Here is a 16,842-nt window from a genome sequence, read left to right on the forward strand (position 1 = left end):
TGCCACGCTCCTTCCTCAGGGATCGCACTGCCATTTGCTCCCCTCTGCACTTGAATCTTCCCTGCTGCACCTGTGCCCCTGGCACACAGGTGGCTCGGATGTTGGCTTGTAGAAGCTGGGTAGCCCTTCGAGAAGGCGAGAAGGCGTGTGGTGCAGTGTGGGAAGTCAGGTGCTAGGAGCTGAGCCGGTAGGATACCCAGGAGGAAGCGCCCCGCCTGGCCAGCTTCCCCTCCCCCAAGCGTGTGCTCTGGGGCGACAGTGAAGTCGTTACCAGGTAGTAAATGCTTAATCCCGTTTGACCAAAATTCTTCCGCTTTTTCTTTTCAAGGAGAGCATGGAAGTTGGAGCTTGACCTCTCTCTGCAGTTAGCCACATTTTGCAATTGATGGAAACCATGTTGCTATTTCCACTCAGCTGTTTCAGTCAGCTCAGGCCCTGGTTCTCCTGCAGCTCGGCCCTGTAAACATGGCCCACTGGGTGGCACCGTGGCACCGTGGCTGGTGTGCGTGAGGTTTTTTCTTAGCTTGCTTGGGTTTTTTTTTTTTTTTTTTTTTAACAAAATCAGTGACCATGTGGACTCCAAAGATGGGTAATGACACCAGAGTTGCTTTGTTTCTTTGTTTTATTTAGGCAAGGAGAGGTGTGAGTAATGATTGAGGAAAACCTGACATGCTTTTGCTAGACCAAAATCCAGCTTACAATTAGGAGGTGCGTGTGTTTAACAGGACACGGTGACAGTGACGGTAGAAGAGTGGCGATGGCCGTCGGGTCAGTGTGCTCTGTAGCATTGCAGCTTCCCAGCATGACTCTCCGTAGAGGGCCCCCTCCTGCCCTGGAAGTCCTGACTCACTGAGCTCTTCCAGAAGGACTAGCTGAAGAGAGCTTGTCGCTTCTGTGCCATCACAGGAGCCTGGAGTCATGGCGTGGACAGGGAAACTTTGGGGGAGGGGGTGGGTGGGTCTTTCCCTAACTTATCTTCATGTCCGGTGGTGAGCAGTGTCGTGTCCGTCCTTACCGCATTTGGAAATGATTGACTGGAATGACAAAACCTATTTTTCCTTTAAATTTCAGCTTTGGCTCTGGCTGCGTTTTAGAATAATGCAAGATAAAATCACCCCAGACAGAGGGCTGGAGCTGAAGAGGGACGGGAGACTTGATGTTTAAGCAGCTCGAATGATTTCTTTTCTTTCCTTTTCTTTATTTTTAAAGAAATGCACTTGCCTATGATGCTGTCTCTCCAGTGAAATGCTCACTCCTCCGTTACTCTATTGATACAGTATTGTGCATGCTAGTGTCGTATTTCTATGCAGTAGCTTGAAATTCATTAACTTATACTCTAGGTGTTATGTATTCCTATGACAAAAAAAAAAAAAATTAAGTCTTCAAATTTTTTAAAGTTTTTTTAATTTAATTTTTCCTTTTGGGGGTACAAGTTTGCTCTACCAAATAGTGATCGTAACAAATTGATCTGTTTTGGATGTTGCTATAGTGACATGCAGTTATATATTTTGTTTTTAAGGGGGGGCAAAAGAAACACCAGTGTTAGCTTAATCTTAATGTCTGGTGTTTGTCATGGTGAAATTATAACTATTACAGTGTAGGGGACATTGACGATGTTCTCCCTATGAGCCTTTGTGCTTTTTGTCATGTTATGCAGTGAACTATTTTTAAGGTCTAATCAGTGATTATTTTTCCGACTCCGTGTTTCTCTAAGGAATTATTTCGCACACGGACCATTCTTAGCAGTTTTCCTCAGTGATGGAATATCATGAATGTGAGTCATTATGTAGCTGTCGTACATTGAGCAAATAAACTTACAGATCTGATGTCAGTGCCGTGTAGTTTCATTTAATGTTTAACTTTTTCTTTGCTTTTGAAGATATGATTGGATGTGGGCGAGGCTGGATGGCGTGTGGGGCAGGACAGTGTATACTGCAAAGTGCCTGTATCTGGGAGTCAGACCTGGGCTTAGTGACCTTAAGAAATCAAGGGTTGATTGAAGGTGTGGCTCAGTAGTGGAGCACTTGCCACTTGCCTAGCAGTGCACAAGATCCTGGGTTTGATCCCCACCACTAAAATTTAAAAAAAAAAAAAAAAGGGAAATGGAAATTGGGATACCATTTGGGCCTCCCAAATCTCTTGCAAAATTCTCTTGTTTGGCTGGGTGCCAAAGAGCCCTTTGGGATACAACTAGGAAGACGCTCAGGCCCAGGTTCGAATCACACTCCTGAGCCCCCGACAGCCAGGTGCTGCCCAAGGCAGCTGTGTCAGAAGGTGCCTGCAGGTGGGTGTGACTGTGAGTAGGGGTTTCCACGGGATGAAGCCTTTGCACCTCTGTCATAGGGGAAGGGTGGCAGTTCACAGCGGAGGGAGGCAGCTTTTAATTTTCTGAGAAACTTGGACTCACATTTCATGTGTGATGAGACCATGTTGAAGGCCTTTCGCCGAGCATTGGATGAATTCTCCTGGGTTAGCTTGTTTGTCACTGAGTGCCACTGCAGGTGTGGCTGTGGAACTGGCAGTGACTGGGCCTGAGATCCTGCCATGCACTGACGCCTGGAGTTTGGCCTTCCCGTTTGCTGAGCTGAGCCCTGGCTGCATCTGCACTGCCAGGAAAGAGGAAGCAGAGCAGAAACGACCGCTAGGCTGACCGGGCTCAGTGTGGGAGTCCCTGGCAGGAGGAATGTATAGACGGGGACAGGTTTTCAGAGGGTCCCTGAGGTGCTTCAGAATCAAGGGAATGTACTTGGAAGCTGCTGATACACCCTGTTCCTTTGGGACCTCTGCTTCCTAGGGGTGCCTGGAACTTGACATGACTGGGATTTACCCAAAATATTGCCACGAACACTTAAAAGGTGTTTTTTGAGAAGGGGGACACTTTCCCAGGCTGGCCTCCTACTCCCGGGTAACTGGGACTACTGGCAGACACCACCATATCTGGCTGTCCAGTTTTGATTTCTTGACTTTCTCAACTCAGAACCCTTTACATAACTCTGAAAAGCTTTTGTGTATGTGGGGTTGAGTCAAAAACTAGAAGTTAAAAGTACTCATTTGTCTAAAAGCAATCACCATTTGTTTCTTGAAAAATAGTTGTTTTCCAAAACCAAAAATAGAGGAGTAGCATTGTTCACAGTTTTGCAGGTCATCTGGCCTCTGATATCTGCTCTCGCACGCCTGTGTTGTGGTAAGTTGAGGTGTCAGGGGGAAATGAGACAGGTAGTTGGAAAGGACGGTCCTGAAGAGCCGAGGTTGAGTGGTGGCGTAGAACAAGACTGGGAACTTCTCACGTCCAGCCAGGCACAGTGGCCCTCATCTGTAATCCCAGCTGCTCAGGAGGCTGAGGCAGGAGAATTGGAGGTTCAAGACCAGTGTGGGCAACTTAATGAAACCCTGTCTCAAAATTTATAAAGGGCTGGGAGTGTAGCTCAGTGGTAAGAGTGCCCTTGGGTTCAATCCCCAGAACTGCAAAAGAAGGAAAAACTCATTCTTCAAGCTCTGGGGTAGGCACCAAGCTAAAGGGTCCTTGTGCTCAGTCTGTTCTGGAAGTTTGAAAATAGCCAATAGGGTAAAGCAATGAAGTAAAGGTGACAGATGGGAATGGGAGTTGGGCGTTAGAGGGTCCCTTAGCCCCCTGCTCCAACCATGGAGCAGACTCATCCTGACAACTTTGTGGGTGGGGCAGAGGCCACGAACGAGGGGGTTTAGGGGCAGGAACCATCATCCAGTCCAGCAAGCATGCGGCGGAGGGCCGGTGCAGTTTCTCTCCACTCTATTTATATGCTATGACCACATGCACTGGCCTCTGCACGGGTCAGCTGAGACTGCACGTTGACTCACTCTGGATGATCCCAGTGGCTAAGAATGGCAGGTTGGTTCTCAAAGCAAGTTTGGAGAAACAACTTCTGAAAACTAGCTGGGTATCGCTGTTCTCTATTTCTGGGAGTTGACATTAAGTGGTCACCAACCTGATCAGAGCATTAAAATGTGATATACCAGCCTGCTAATGAGCCTGCTGGTTTGAATTCACCAATTCTGGCGTAGATGGACGTGGTTGATGCCAACCACACCAGCCCTGCCTCTGAGGAACTGTGGGTACCTGTGGGTGGGAGGAGTCAGTGCGCGGGGCGGGGGCAGGGTCAGGGTCTCACAGGCCTCACAAATGAACAGATGTCCCAGGTTAAGAAAGATACTGTTGGGCACTTTTCCTACTACAAGAGGAAAGCCAGTAGGAGTTACTTTGAGCGACATGGTTTTGGGGGGAGGTATTTTTAATTGGTGGTGTGTGCACATTACAGAATATAAACGGGTGCAATGTAAAACCAAAACAAGTTTTTATATTCTTGCTAAGAATGTTCTAATTTTTTTAAAAAATCTGTTTCAGATGTTGATGGACCTTTATTTTATTCGTTTATTTATACGTAGTGCTGAGAATTGAACCCAGCCCCTTGTTTTGTTTTTTTAATATTTGAGCCAGGGTCTTGCTAAGTTGCTGAGACTGGCTTGAAATCTTTTTCTATCTTCCCATTTACTTTTTTTTTTTTTTTTTAATTTGTTATTTGTTGACCTGGAATTTGGGTCCTCCTACGGTGTGAAGAGGCCAGGTGGCTCACAAATCTTGTATTACTTAACTGTCTGGCTCATCACTTGCTGATCCCAGGTTTCCCAGTAACTGCCCTGCCACACCAGTCCACCAGTCTCCCATTCATTGTCTCTTTGTAGTGTGACCTCTGCTGTCCCCTCCTAATCTGGCTCAGCTGGAGGTCGGGTTTTTGCTTCTTTGGAGCACTGCTATGGGCCAGAAACGGTTTGCATTGTGATTTTAAATATGGATTACTAGGATTTGGTGGCCTGTTGAATGAGAAGATTTAGCCCATTGGAAGCAGGGCAGACTTGTCTTGATGTTGTGGAACTTTGGAAGTCACCATAGGGCTATTTACTCTGTGTTCACACTTCTTGTAAAAATAAGGATAGTGAGTTCTCTTACATAACCATCATTACACCAGCAGCAATTCCCTAATACATCAGCCCATGTTCAGATTTCCCCAAGTTGTCCCCAGAATGCATTTAATAGCTCAGTCTAACACCCCTCCCACACCATCTTTTATGACATCGACTTGGGGTTGCGAGAGACCAAGCTACTTGACAGTCTCACAGAATGTCCCACATTCTGGGCTGTCCATTAGTTTCCCTCCTGCTGTTCAGTATGTCTCCTACCTGGTTGGGACACTGGTCTTGCCAGAGGATTTTTTTTCTTTTTTCCATGTCTGGAGTGCTCTGCCACCGGCCCCTCCCCTGCCTGAGGCTCCAGCCTTCCCCTCATTCATAGTGGTCTTAAGCAGCTGGGTCAAAACAGCTCTGAATCATAAGAGGACTGATGGCCACTCCTGAGAACCATGTTTTCTGACTGGTTCATGTTTTCTAATAGGCTGGTGGGCCTCGCCTCTTCCCAGTACCCTCCTGCCCCCACCCCCGTGGGAAAAGTATTGGGTAGGTACTTAATGAGCACTTGCTTTGGCTCAGCAAACTGAGGCTTGGCCACCTGCAGCTGTTCTGTCCCAAGGTGGGGTGGGGTGGGGAAGCAGGGCCACCCATATGTGTTGTAGTTACCTCAGGAACAGGTGAGTGTGTGCAGGCTGCCTTCATTCTGGGTCCACATTAGGGGAGTCACAGCCATTGTGTTAAACTGGTTCCCAGCTGGGCACAGGGGTGTGGCTCTGGAGGATTGCAAGTTCAAAGCCAGCCTCAGCATTAGCAAGGCCCTAAGCAATTTGGCAACACTCTGTCTCTAAATAAAATATATACATGAGGGCTGGGCATGTGGCTCAGTGGCTAAGCTCCTGGGTTCAATCACCCCCCCCTGTACAAAACAAAACAATTAAAAAAAAACCTGGTTCTTCCAATGATAGACAAATTTTCCTACCTACTACTTTGGCATCAAAGTTTGCCACCTTTTATTATAACTTGAAGCCATATTTTAAGGCTGGGGGTCTTTGGTTGTGGGTTTGGTTGTTTTTTTTGTTTTGTTTTTTGGTACTGGGAATTGAACTCGGAGACAGTCGACCACTGAGCCACATCCCCAGCCCTATTTTGTATTTTATTTAAGAGACAGGGTGTTGCTGAGTTGCCTAGCACCTCATGAAGTTGCTGAGGCTGGATTTGAACTTGCACTCCTGCCTCGGCCTCCCGAGCTGCTGGGATTACAGGCGAGGGTCGCCGCACCCATCCCTCGTTTTGAGACAGGGTCTTGCTCAGGCTGGCCACGGGTATGTCATCCTCCTGCCTCAGCTTCCTGAGGAACTGGGATGGTGTGGCCCACACGTGGGTGGTTGTCAGTTTAAAACTCGATGGGAAAGATTTTGGATTGTTAGGTTTATCAGAGCCAAGTGTCTTCCAAAAAGGTATTTTTTGCCTGCTGACTTTGAAGGCTGCTCTTTCTGGAACATTCCTTGTTGGGTGTACTGAGGTCCCTCAGTGATGAGTTCTGAGCTGGAGTGGGTAAGGGAAGAGGCAAAGTGAAAAGCAGAAAGATCCTCCGACTCTAAATCAGATTACATCAGGGACACAGGAGATTTAGCAAATGCGGGCCGGGTAAGCGGTATGAAGGGCGGAGCAACTTGTAGCTGACGGAAGCACTTTGGGTGTCCTTTCCCCTGTCATCTTCCTGAATACTGTCCAAGTCCCCAAGACCAATATGCTGCATGCCATGGGGCTGAAGCAACAGGAGAAATGATCATGGCTGCCCGTGGTCTGTAAGGACTGGAGTCTTTAGCCTGGTGGTGGCAAGGCCAGAATGAAGCTGGGTAAGGAGACAGACAATCCTGGCCCATCCTTCGAGGCATCGGCACCCAAAATGTACCTAAGACAACTGGTCTGACCGCCCCAGGTCAACTTAAAAAATCCTGCCGTGATGCTGGTTTGCGGGACCTGGGGAGGGAGGTTTCAGCCGCCCAGGGGCTCCTGCACTGCTGCCCCACACTGCCCCCGGGTGGACACCGCCCGGCTCCGCTTCCTTCCAGCCCTCACTGCAGGCTGGACCGCAGCAGCGCCCTCCAGCCCGACCCAGCTGGGAGCTCCATCCTGGGGCTTCTCCCTGGGCATCCTCCCACCACGGACGTCCGGAATCAAGGGCCTCGCTGCCGGCGTCTCCCCGCAGGCTCCTTTCGCAGGGGCGAGCCGGAAGCGCTCTGCTCCCGGGCAGCTTCGAGCCCCTTGGGCGGCCCAGGTGCCCGGATGTGAGGCGGGCGGGGCCCGGCTCCGCCCACGGCCCCGCCCCCCGGGGCGGCCCCTTCCATCGCGGGCGTGGCAAGAGCCAATCCCAGGTTAGGCTCTCCCCGCACCGCCAATGGCAGGTCTGTTGCTAGGGCTCGGTTCCTCCTCCACGGTCGGCCTGCTCGGCTGCCCCTAGGCCGGATTTGTACCCGACCTGGCCCTCCCGCCACCGCGGAGTTTTATCCACCCCGCCTTCGCCACCCTCCCTCTCCCTCTCTGCCTTCATTACAGGAGTAACCGGGTCTAGGGTACGGGGGCATCATAACGCCTTATAGGGCGATCGTCACCTCCACGGGCGTTGTCCCTGGAAGCAGCTGGCTTGGAAGGGCGGAGCCTCAGCTTCCTGGTGGGCGCTGGACCCGCGCCTGCACCCAGTGTCCTCATTGGACCAGCGACCCCGTGTCCCTTGTCCTGTATCGCTGTTTCTCACCTACAAATCTCGTTCTGGAAGCAGCCCTAGCAAATGTATATTATTCCCATTTCGCAGAGGGGAGAACCAGGGCTCTGTACACCTTTGACTCAAACCACATAACAGGAGGTTTCGGAGGGACATGGAGACTTGGATCTGACAGTTTCCATTACCTAACACGTTGCCCCCCTGGTGCAGCAGTAAAGTGGGCATACCGGGCACACCTGGTGTCCCCAGGACCCCGAGGCCGGCGCCTGTTTCTTGCCTGCCTGTCCAGCCTCAGACTGCACACATGTCCTCCTAGGTGTTACAGGTCAGTCATCCTCAAGCATGTTGTGCAGGGTCCTCTGCCCAGATGTGCCGGCCAGTCCCACACTCACACTTCTAATTGAATGGTGATCAACCAGGGCCAGGGCTCTCCTGCAGAATCAACCTGGAAAGATGTCGGGAATGGAAGGGAGTGCAGACCCCCCCATCCCCACCTCCCAACATAGAGCTGCAAAATTTCAGCCTAGAGGGGGAACAAGTTTTCCAAGTCACCATCCTGCCTGGATGTATGAATCAGAGATCAGCTTCAGTGTGGCCTCTGTCACTAAGTAATGTCTTATTTTGTGTTGGGGAAGAAAACTTAAAGAGCTCAGGATTTGAATTGCCATTCCACTGTGTCTTGAGTCTTCAGCATAACTTCTGAAGTTCCTTAGCCTGTCAGTTTCCATATCTGTAAAATTGGAATAATGTGGTCTACCTTATAGAAATTCCTAGCATTGACTGGGTACTTACTGTCTCCAGGCTATTCTAAAGACATCACCTATTAATTCATATACAGCTTCATTTTGCAGATGAAGAAACTGAGGCTTAGTAACTAGCCCAAGATCCAACAGCTAGAAAGTGGCTGAGTGGAAATTTGAACCCAAGCAGACTGATAGTAGGGTCCACAAGCCATATCCATAATCCTCTGCTGCCTCTTAGTGGCCTAGGGTTGCTATGAGGATTTGGACAGCTAAGGAGTGATTGGCAGCTAGCAGGTGTCCAGTACGTGCCAGTTGTGAATAGTAGCAGACACAGTGATCAACACCCTCTGCACCAGAGATGTGCCAGAGTGGGGCAGGGGCCCAGGATCTCATCCTTGGCTTCCAGGTCCTGCAAAGGCAGAATCAGGCTGGCAGCCAAGACAATGAGCAGGGTCCTCTAGGAGGGACATGCTGTCAGGCTTGAGGGCCTCTGGAGACGGGCCAAAGTAGAGAAGAATGGAACCAAGGGCATGGTGGGGGTGGGGGAGGTGGGTCAGTGTTTTCCAAGACTGGGCCTCCTGCTCCCATTTCCACTGGCCCTGCCAGACCCAGAACCCAGGCAGAGATTCCTAAAGTTCTGGGATGAGCACCCTGAGATGTCTGTGGGGTCTCTGGGGGAACATCAGGGGGCAGTCATTTATTGTCCTATGTGGGCCTGGGGGACAGGTGATTGGCATGCCTAGCCCTAAGGCATCCTGCAGGGGCCAGCCTCAGGACCTGCCTTGGCACCACTCCAGCCTGGTACACATGGGCCATGATCCAAAGCTTCCTGCTTGAGGGGAGCCAGGACAGTCTGAGGCCTGGGCCCCAGGGCCTGCGGCCTTCCTGCTGGGGATCGATGACTCCTCCTCCAGAACCACTCTTCATCCAACCCAGACGCCATGGACCTGGGGCGCCGGGACCCCTGCTGAAGGATCCACTCCTGCAGGCACCCCTAGAGTTCAAGGCTGTCAGGCTGGACAGGCCTTGAGCAGAGACTCTCTGGGGTTTTCAAAGAAAAAGGTGGAGGTGGGAGGCAGGAAAGGGCCTTAAAACAGAGGGATCTTGGTGAAGTGAAGAAGGGCCACATTGGGGTGGGGGTTCAGAGATGGGAGAACTCCAAGAAAGGGGTTAGTGTGCTAGAGGGGCTTGATGTAGGGAGCTGGTGGGGGTTAAGTAAGGGCCATGGGAATCAGAGGGGCACAGGAGACTCGTGAGGAGGACAGCAGCTCTGAAGGGGCCCAGCGAAGGTAGGAGGCCAAGAGGGTGGGAGCACCCAGAAGGGAAGGGGACTTATGGGGGGGAGGACACAGGACCTGTCATCCGTCCACCTGATTAGGTGTCCGCTTCCTTGTCCTTGGTTCCCCCAGCCTGAACACAGGAGCCCTCCGGCCATCTCTGAGAGGAGGTGCCGAGACCCATCTTGTACAAGTGGGTGGACATGGTGAGTCTAGGGTCAGCCAGAGCCTGCTCTGTCCAAACTCTTGTTGGTCCTGCACCAAGTTGTTCTCCTTTCCTTGGGCACCCCTGGGACCTTGGCTTTCCTACCATTGTTAGGGGACAACCCAACCTTTGTGGTTGCTGCTTGATTCCCACCCTTCCTGGGACTGACAGCCCCAAATGTCGTGAGGAGGCCACCGGACCCCTGAGAAGGGAAGCTGAGCCCAGGGCAGGACTGGCCCAACCCAGGTGCAGTAGCCTGGTGCTCATCCCTGAACATCTTAGTCCGTTCTCAACCCTGACCTGGACAGGTTCTGTCCTGTTCAGCCCTAGGGCCTGGGCGGGGTGGACTTCCTTCCACAGGAGCAGCCCTGGGTGAGCAGTGCTGCATGCTGATGTGGTCACTGCTCTTTGACAGACGGGGCAGCATTGCCTGCTGGGCTGGACAGAAGGCTGTGAGGGGCTGCCATGCCCAGGGACTCCCCAGAGGTGCTCCCCAGATGTGCTCTTTGTCCTGGGCAGAGGGTGGGAGCCCTGGCTGGGCCCTGGGCCTGCCCTGCTGGTTGGCCGGTGCAGCTGTCCCACCTTTTACGCCCCTACTCAAGGCCGCCCAGCCAGACAGTTTTCATTCCAGAGCTGCCCCTTCTTGGTGAGCCTGGGATTCCCGGCATCTTTGATGCTGCCAACTCTTCCAGCACCAACTGCAAGTGGCCAGAGCTTTCTCTTCTCAGAAACCCGAGAGGACATGGCTCCCCCTTGGGAGGCACAGTGAGGTCCAAAGTCACCTGGCGATGTGGAAGTGGGGAGGAGAGTCCCACCCTGTGGTGCAGGGGATCCTGCAGGGGTGGAGTGGTTTCTGCTCCTGTGTGGGTTTTCCCCATGGAAGCCCATGCTCCTCAGGCCTGGCACACGGGGCATGCGCCAATGGATGGAACACAGGCAGGGCACAGGTGGATGGGCAGAACTCATGCTGGGCATCCCACAGCCCAGGAAGAGGCTTCAGGCACCACATGACCTGCTCTGCCCTGGTCTGCCAGACAACTCCGGGCAAGTACAGACCCTGCCGTGCCTCCGGTTCTCCTCTGTGTGCTGAGGGGTGAGGCCAGGTGTTTTCTGGGAAGGGTACCCGCCCAAAGGGGTGAGTCGGAGTTCACCATGCCCTGGGCTCTGGTACGGAGTGGGCACCTTTTTCTGATTTGCACTAGACATTGACAGATCGGCTGTTGACATTGACTCATGGCTGTTGTGTGATGCTGTCCCCCATCCCCTTGCCTTGAGGAGCACTCCCAAGGGATTCCATGGAAAAGCCCCTGCACATTCCTGGGATCCTTCCCTGGGAAGCAGGATGGAGGTGGGGCAGAGGCCCATTTCGTGACTCTGAGCTTGGGATCCAGCACCAGGCTGGCTCAGACCAGCTCTCCCTCCCCGGCCCTCGCCCAGACAGCTTCCTCCCCCTCTCTGCTGTGGTCCTCAGCTGGCTGCTGGCTGCTGTGTAGGTCTGTGCCCAACCTTGGGTACTGTCCCAGATCCCCAGGTCCCAGTGTGTGTATGTGGGGATAGGATGGGAAGATGGGGGTTCCAAAGTGAGGCCAGTGGATGACCCTCCCCTAGGCTTTGCTGGGATGGGGTAGGTTTGGGTGGCTGCTACCAGGCCAGTGAGGCTGGGCCTCTGTCAACCGTGGCCAGTCCCTGGGCAGGCACTCTTCTTATGCCTGACCCTCCTCCCCTTTCCCAGTCGCGAAGGTGCTCTGGTCCTGCCTGAGACCCAGCTCCATGGCCATTCGTGGTGAAGCTTTTTCTCCACACTCCACTCCTGTGTGGCTGTGGAAAGCTCTCCCACCAACTCCTGGGACAGTTCTGTGGCAGGGCAGATGGTGGGACCTGGAAAGGATTCACTCTCTAGCAGCCAAGGCCAGGGTCTGCTGAACTCCACCACTGTAAGGTCAGCAAACCCCTATCCCCACCACATCAGCCCCGCCTCTTGGCTGGACGCTCCCAGTCACTCCCTTTTGAGGACCAGAACCCTGTTTTAAAGCAGGGATTTAGCTGGGTGCGGTGGTGCACGCCTGTGATTCCAGCGGCTCGGGAGGCTGAGGCAGGAAGATCGTGAGTTCAAAGCCAGCCTCAGCAACTTAGCGAGGCCCTAAGCAACTCAACAAGACCCTGTCTCTAAATAAAATATACAAAAGGGCTGGGACTTTGGCTCAGTGGTTACGTGCCCCCGGTCTTAATTCCTGGTACCAAAAAAATGAATGAATGAATGAACAAATGATTGATTGAATAAAGCAGGGATCTGCCCTGGTCCCAGGTCTGTTTAAACACTTTGATGACTTCAGTAGTCTACACTTAGCTTGGACTTCAGTGCCAAGGTCAGCGGGGAGGGGCTGGGTAGAGGGCATGTGGCACACACTTCTCATATCCCTCTTGTTCTCTCTCACCCCAGCCCTGGCACAAGGTTGTGACTGTCCCTCCTTGCCTATCCCACAGATCTCACTTCCAGAAATCCCTCCTGCCCACCTCCACTAAACCCAGCTCGGGCCTTCCTTCCGGGAATCATGCTGCTTCCTCCAGCTGTCTCCTTGAGAGCAGGGACTTGGACCAACAGCTGGGTGCTGGGCCCAGAGGAGATAGCCCACAGGGAGGGTCAGATCACCATGGGGAGGGACAGAAAAATAGAGGCTTGGAATCACTCTAGAGCTGAAGGTGCCCCAGGGAGCCCTGGGTAAGCCTGAACAGGTGAGGGATGAGCAGCAGTCACAGGAATTGTGGTCCTCGAGGGAGTTGGGCCTGCCAGCCTTCACCGTGGCCAGAGCACAGATCACTGCCCTCGGATGGCCTTAAGCTGACCAGAGCCACCCAGATGCTCCCACGCATTGACTCAAGGCCAGTGTCTGAGCCCACAGACCTGAAGGACATTGGGAGGCCTTTCAAGATGGACACATTGAAACACTGGGGACAGGCCTGGGGAGGACTGCCCAGCCACCACATCAACAGGTCTCCCAGTGCACGACCTTCCCAGCAGAGACTGTCGTATCCTGCCAGCCAGAGCCCACTCCGCTCGGAGGTGCTGCCCTAGACTCGGCATCCTCTGAACCCAGCCTCACACCTGCCCTTAACCTTCAGCCCTGTTGGGTGGCCAGCTGGCACTACCAGGCAGCTACTGCAGATTGCCCACTTCTACTTTAGCTTCCCAGGGAGACAGGGACCGGTTTCCTTTGCAGGACCGAATTCCTAGTCCTCCCTTGGTACCCATGCCCCAGCCATGCCTTGGATGAGGCCCCTAGTGCTCAGAACCTCCAGAGTGCTGCCCTGGGACTTCACCCCCAGAGTGTCTCCAGCACTCCAAAGGTCGACCCCTGCCTGCCCCAACCACCAGCTTGACTCTGAGTCTGAGGTTCCTGGCAGCTCTTCCAGGGCCATTTGGCTGCCTAGCCCCCTGCCCCCTTCTCCTGAAGCCCCATCAAGCCTTACTTGGTAGCACTTCAAGCTATGGAGACCCTCTCCCCGTCCTTGAGCAGGATCTGGCTCATCTGACCACAGACGTCACCCCCCTCCTCCCCTCCACGTCTGCTCACTTCTTTGAGACGCGCTGTTCCCAGGGGTTTAAGCAGGAGTAATTGTACCTCTGCTCAGGGTTGATGTGAGGATGACACTCCAAGGGCACCTCAGGGCAGCCTCGCTGTCACTATGTCTGACACAGCCACACCCCAGCAGGCCAGGGCATCCCTGGTGTCTGCCACAGGGGAACTGGCCAGCAGAGCCAGGATGGGAACTGGACGGTCTCAACCTCCATATCTTGGCCCTAGGAATATGGAGGCGTCCAGAAGTCTCCTGCAGGGGAGGTGTCTGGGACAAGGGTGGCAGACTTAGGGTCTGGAGCTCAGGACTGGGCCTGAGCAGTCTTGGCCTGGTGGTAGCAGGGTGGGGAGGCTGGGCAGCACCCTGGCTGGCGAGCTCAGACCTGTGTTGCCAGCTGGGCCAACAATCCTTGCTGTTTTTTTCCCCATTGGCCTTGGTCCAGGTCCAGCCAGACCTCCCAGACCTAACCTGCTTTGGCTTCATACTGCTCCAGGTGTGAGTATCACGACAGTAGACTGCACCAGGGAGTGGACTCCAACAGGCTGAGTGCATGCAGGGTGCATGGGGCACGCACCGCACTCTTCCCACGGAAGCTGCTCCTCCCTGGGCTGTGGGTTTAGGAAAGAATGTGGGCGTGTCTTGCCACAGCCTCAGGTTCTGGGACCTCGTCCCTCAAATTCAGGGGGAACTTGAGATAGGGCTGGAGGCAGGGCTCCAAAGCCTCCCCAGGTCCCTCAGAACCTTCCTTGGACCTCCTGGAGGGTGGGGATGGAGTAGGGCCAAGGCAGGTGGGACGGTTCCTACCTGGCCGGTGGCGGCAAGGCCTCCCCACCTGGAACCTTGTCTCTCTGTCCAACAAGAGCATATTCCCTCTGCTAGTGGCCAGGCACCTGCCACTCCTGAGAGCACATGCCCCAGTCTGCACACATGGATGTTGAGGGTGGGTCCTTTGACGGACCAAACCCTCTTCACAGTGGCTCCTATTCCTTCTACATGGTCTGGTCCCTCTCTGAGAGGACAGTAAGGGACTATGAGCTCCTAGGAAGCCCCCTCCTCTGCCAGTCCTGCAACTTCCCCTTACCCCAGCCAGGCCCCTGGACACAGGTGCTCTTCCTGGATTCTCCCCCACACCTAACCCAGGACAGTGCTTGTTCCCAAAGCCCAGCAGAGAGCTGAGCCCAGCAGGCCCTCGGCAAAGGTAAGAACATAGGAGGCCTTTGCTCAGGGCACTAGCCTGAGGCCTCCACAAACACCAGGGTCTCAGGCAGTGATGGCAGTTACTTCAAACTTTATTTGAGAAAAAGAGAAGGTACATGTATCAAAAGAGCACGCAGGTGGGTGGAGGGGGTGGCCAGTGGTGGGTAGCAGGGTAATGGCCTCTACTTGGCTCCAGACTGCTCAGACTTCCCAGCTTCTGGACTCCCCAGCTGGGCTCGCGACTCGAAGGTGACAGGGATGGTGATCTCAGCTGACTGTGTGGCTGGCTTGGGCATCGGGGCCTCCACAGTGAGTGTGCCCTCAGGGGACAGGGAGGAGGACACCAAGGTGGGGTCCACACCGGGGGGCAGCCTGGACATGCGGAGAAGAAGAGCAGTTGTTACCCACCCCTCCTGTCCCCTTCCCTGCGTCCACTCCTCTGGACCCCCCAATCCCCCCACAGATTGGGCCAGAACTCACGTGTATTTCCGAGTGAAGCACCGGGAGACGTAGCCGTGCTCGTCCTGTCTCTCTTCGTGCTTGCCTGGAGTGGGGTAGGAGGAGGTCAGGAGCTGCGAGGCGGAGCTGGCCAGAGCCGCCCCCCCGCTTGCTCAGGGGTAGCGGGGTCTCAGGAGGACACAGATCGAGTTGTCTGGTGTGTGCGTGTGTGTGGAGGGGAGGGTTGACTGTCCGCATCCAGCGGTAACAAGTTTTCGAAAAGTTCGAGAGAACTTTTGCGACCGGTGGGGGCGCGGCGCTGGGCTCAGCCCTGGTAGGGACGGGGCGCGCGCAGGCGCACAGAGCATCGCACACGCCCCCACCGCGCCAGGGACAGGGAGCCGACCAGCACCTGCTTATTAGGGGATGGGGATGGGCTTCTCCGGGAAGGGGCGTGTTCTCCTCGTAGAGCGCATCTTTGGAGGCGGCGGGGCCCTTCCGAGCGACCCGCATCCGGCATTCCAGCCAAGGGAAGCCGGCCAAGGGCCAGGGCTCGGGCCTCCGGGTCCTGGGCTCACTTTTAACTCCCCGGCCCAAGCCCACCCCCAGCCCCGGGAAGCGCAGGCTCTGCCCGCCAGCCTGGTCCCCCGCAGGGCGCCCTACGGGCTCACCGGTGATCTCCACCACGCCGTCCTTGGTCTTGACCGTCAGCTCCTCCGGGGCGAAGTGGTTGACGTCCAGGGACACGCGCCAGCGGTCGGCCGTGTGCCGGATCTCCGAGACGCCGCTGCTGAGCTGCCGGCTGAGTGCGCGGCTGTAGGCGGGCGCGGCCACGGCCGCGGGGCCCTCGGCGGCGGGCAGCGGGCGCACGTAGCCCGGCCAGCCGCTGGCGCCGAACCACTGCGACCACTCCTCGGGCAGCCGGGGCAGCCCGAAGGCCTGGTCGAAGAGGCGGCTGTGGGCCGGGTACCAGTCGCGGAAAGGATCCCAGCTGGGGCTCCGCAGGAGCGAGAAGGGCACGCGGCGCTCGGTCATGCTGGCTCGGCGGGGTGTTCTCTGCGCGTCGGGCTCAGGTCGGAGAAGTGCTGGGTCGGGGCCCCGGCGGCGCTCTTATAGGTCTCCAGCCGGGTATTTTTAGCAGGCGGTGCTTCAGGTCTCTATTAATGGCAATGACCGGTTGGGGGCCGTCCCTCCCCTGTGCATTCCTCCCACGGCTTACGAGGGGCAGCGGGCGGGGCGAGGAAGGTTCTGCCCACATCTGGAAACTTCTCTTGTTTAGGAAAACAAATGACTGGAGCACCGGAGCTGGACTTGTGCCCAGAGCTGGGCACGCTCGGCCTGGGCGGTAATGCGCTGCGGGAGGTGGCCCGAGGCCCGCCCCATCCTCCTTTTGTTCAGGAGATCAAAGCTGAGAGGTTGGGTTACTTGTCCAGGGCCGGCCCCACAACTAGGAAGCGGTGGAAGTAGGTTTGACCACTGGGGTCCCCGCGACGACTGTGGCCTAAAGCGGTGTGGTGTGGTTTTTGGGAGCGTGGACTGCAGGACCAGACTGCCCCAGGTTGCTGGAGCTGCCACCAAGAGGGTGAACTTGTCCAAGTTAAAACTCTTTGTGCCTCACTTTCCCCATCTGGGATACCAAGATGCTGCTGACGTCACTGGAATGGACCAGGGATTCAGTGACTTCATGGAAGCTAAGACTTAGCCCAGAGCCTGGTGCGTCATCATCGTTAGTTAACTGTT

General features: G+C 54.8%; 1 protein-coding gene across 1 annotated transcript; it reads right to left on the reverse strand.

The window, feature by feature from the left end:
* Positions 1–14,738: 14,738 nt before the first annotated feature.
* Positions 14,739–16,248, reverse strand: HSPB1 (heat shock protein family B (small) member 1). Its single transcript, XM_079120709.1, has 3 exons — positions 15,774–16,248; positions 15,145–15,208; positions 14,739–15,036 (listed from the first exon to the last, which is right to left on the reverse strand). The coding sequence occupies exons 1-3, from the start codon at positions 16,135–16,137 to the stop codon at positions 14,847–14,849; spliced, it is 618 nt and encodes a 205-aa protein (XP_078976835.1). The 5' UTR covers positions 16,138–16,248; the 3' UTR covers positions 14,739–14,846.
* Positions 16,249–16,842: the final 594 nt, after the last annotated feature.

The sequence above is a fragment of the Sciurus vulgaris genome, assembly GCF_902686455.1.
Source record: "Sciurus vulgaris genome assembly, chromosome: 18".
NCBI lineage: Eukaryota > Metazoa > Chordata > Mammalia > Rodentia > Sciuridae > Sciurus > Sciurus vulgaris.

Excerpts from the sequence above, each read along its gene's own strand:
- HSPB1 (XM_079120709.1), bottom strand. The coding sequence starts at position 16,137 with ATGACCGAGCGCCGCGTGCCCTTCTCGCTCCTGCGGAGCCCCAGCTGG. Across the intron at positions 15,209-15,773 it reads CGGCGTGGTGGAGATCACCG|GCAAGCACGAAGAGAGACAG; the intron begins GTGAGCCCGTAG and ends ACCCCACTCCAG. Across the intron at positions 15,037-15,144 it reads TGCTTCACTCGGAAATACAC|GCTGCCCCCCGGTGTGGACC; the intron begins GTGAGTTCTGGC and ends CCGCATGTCCAG.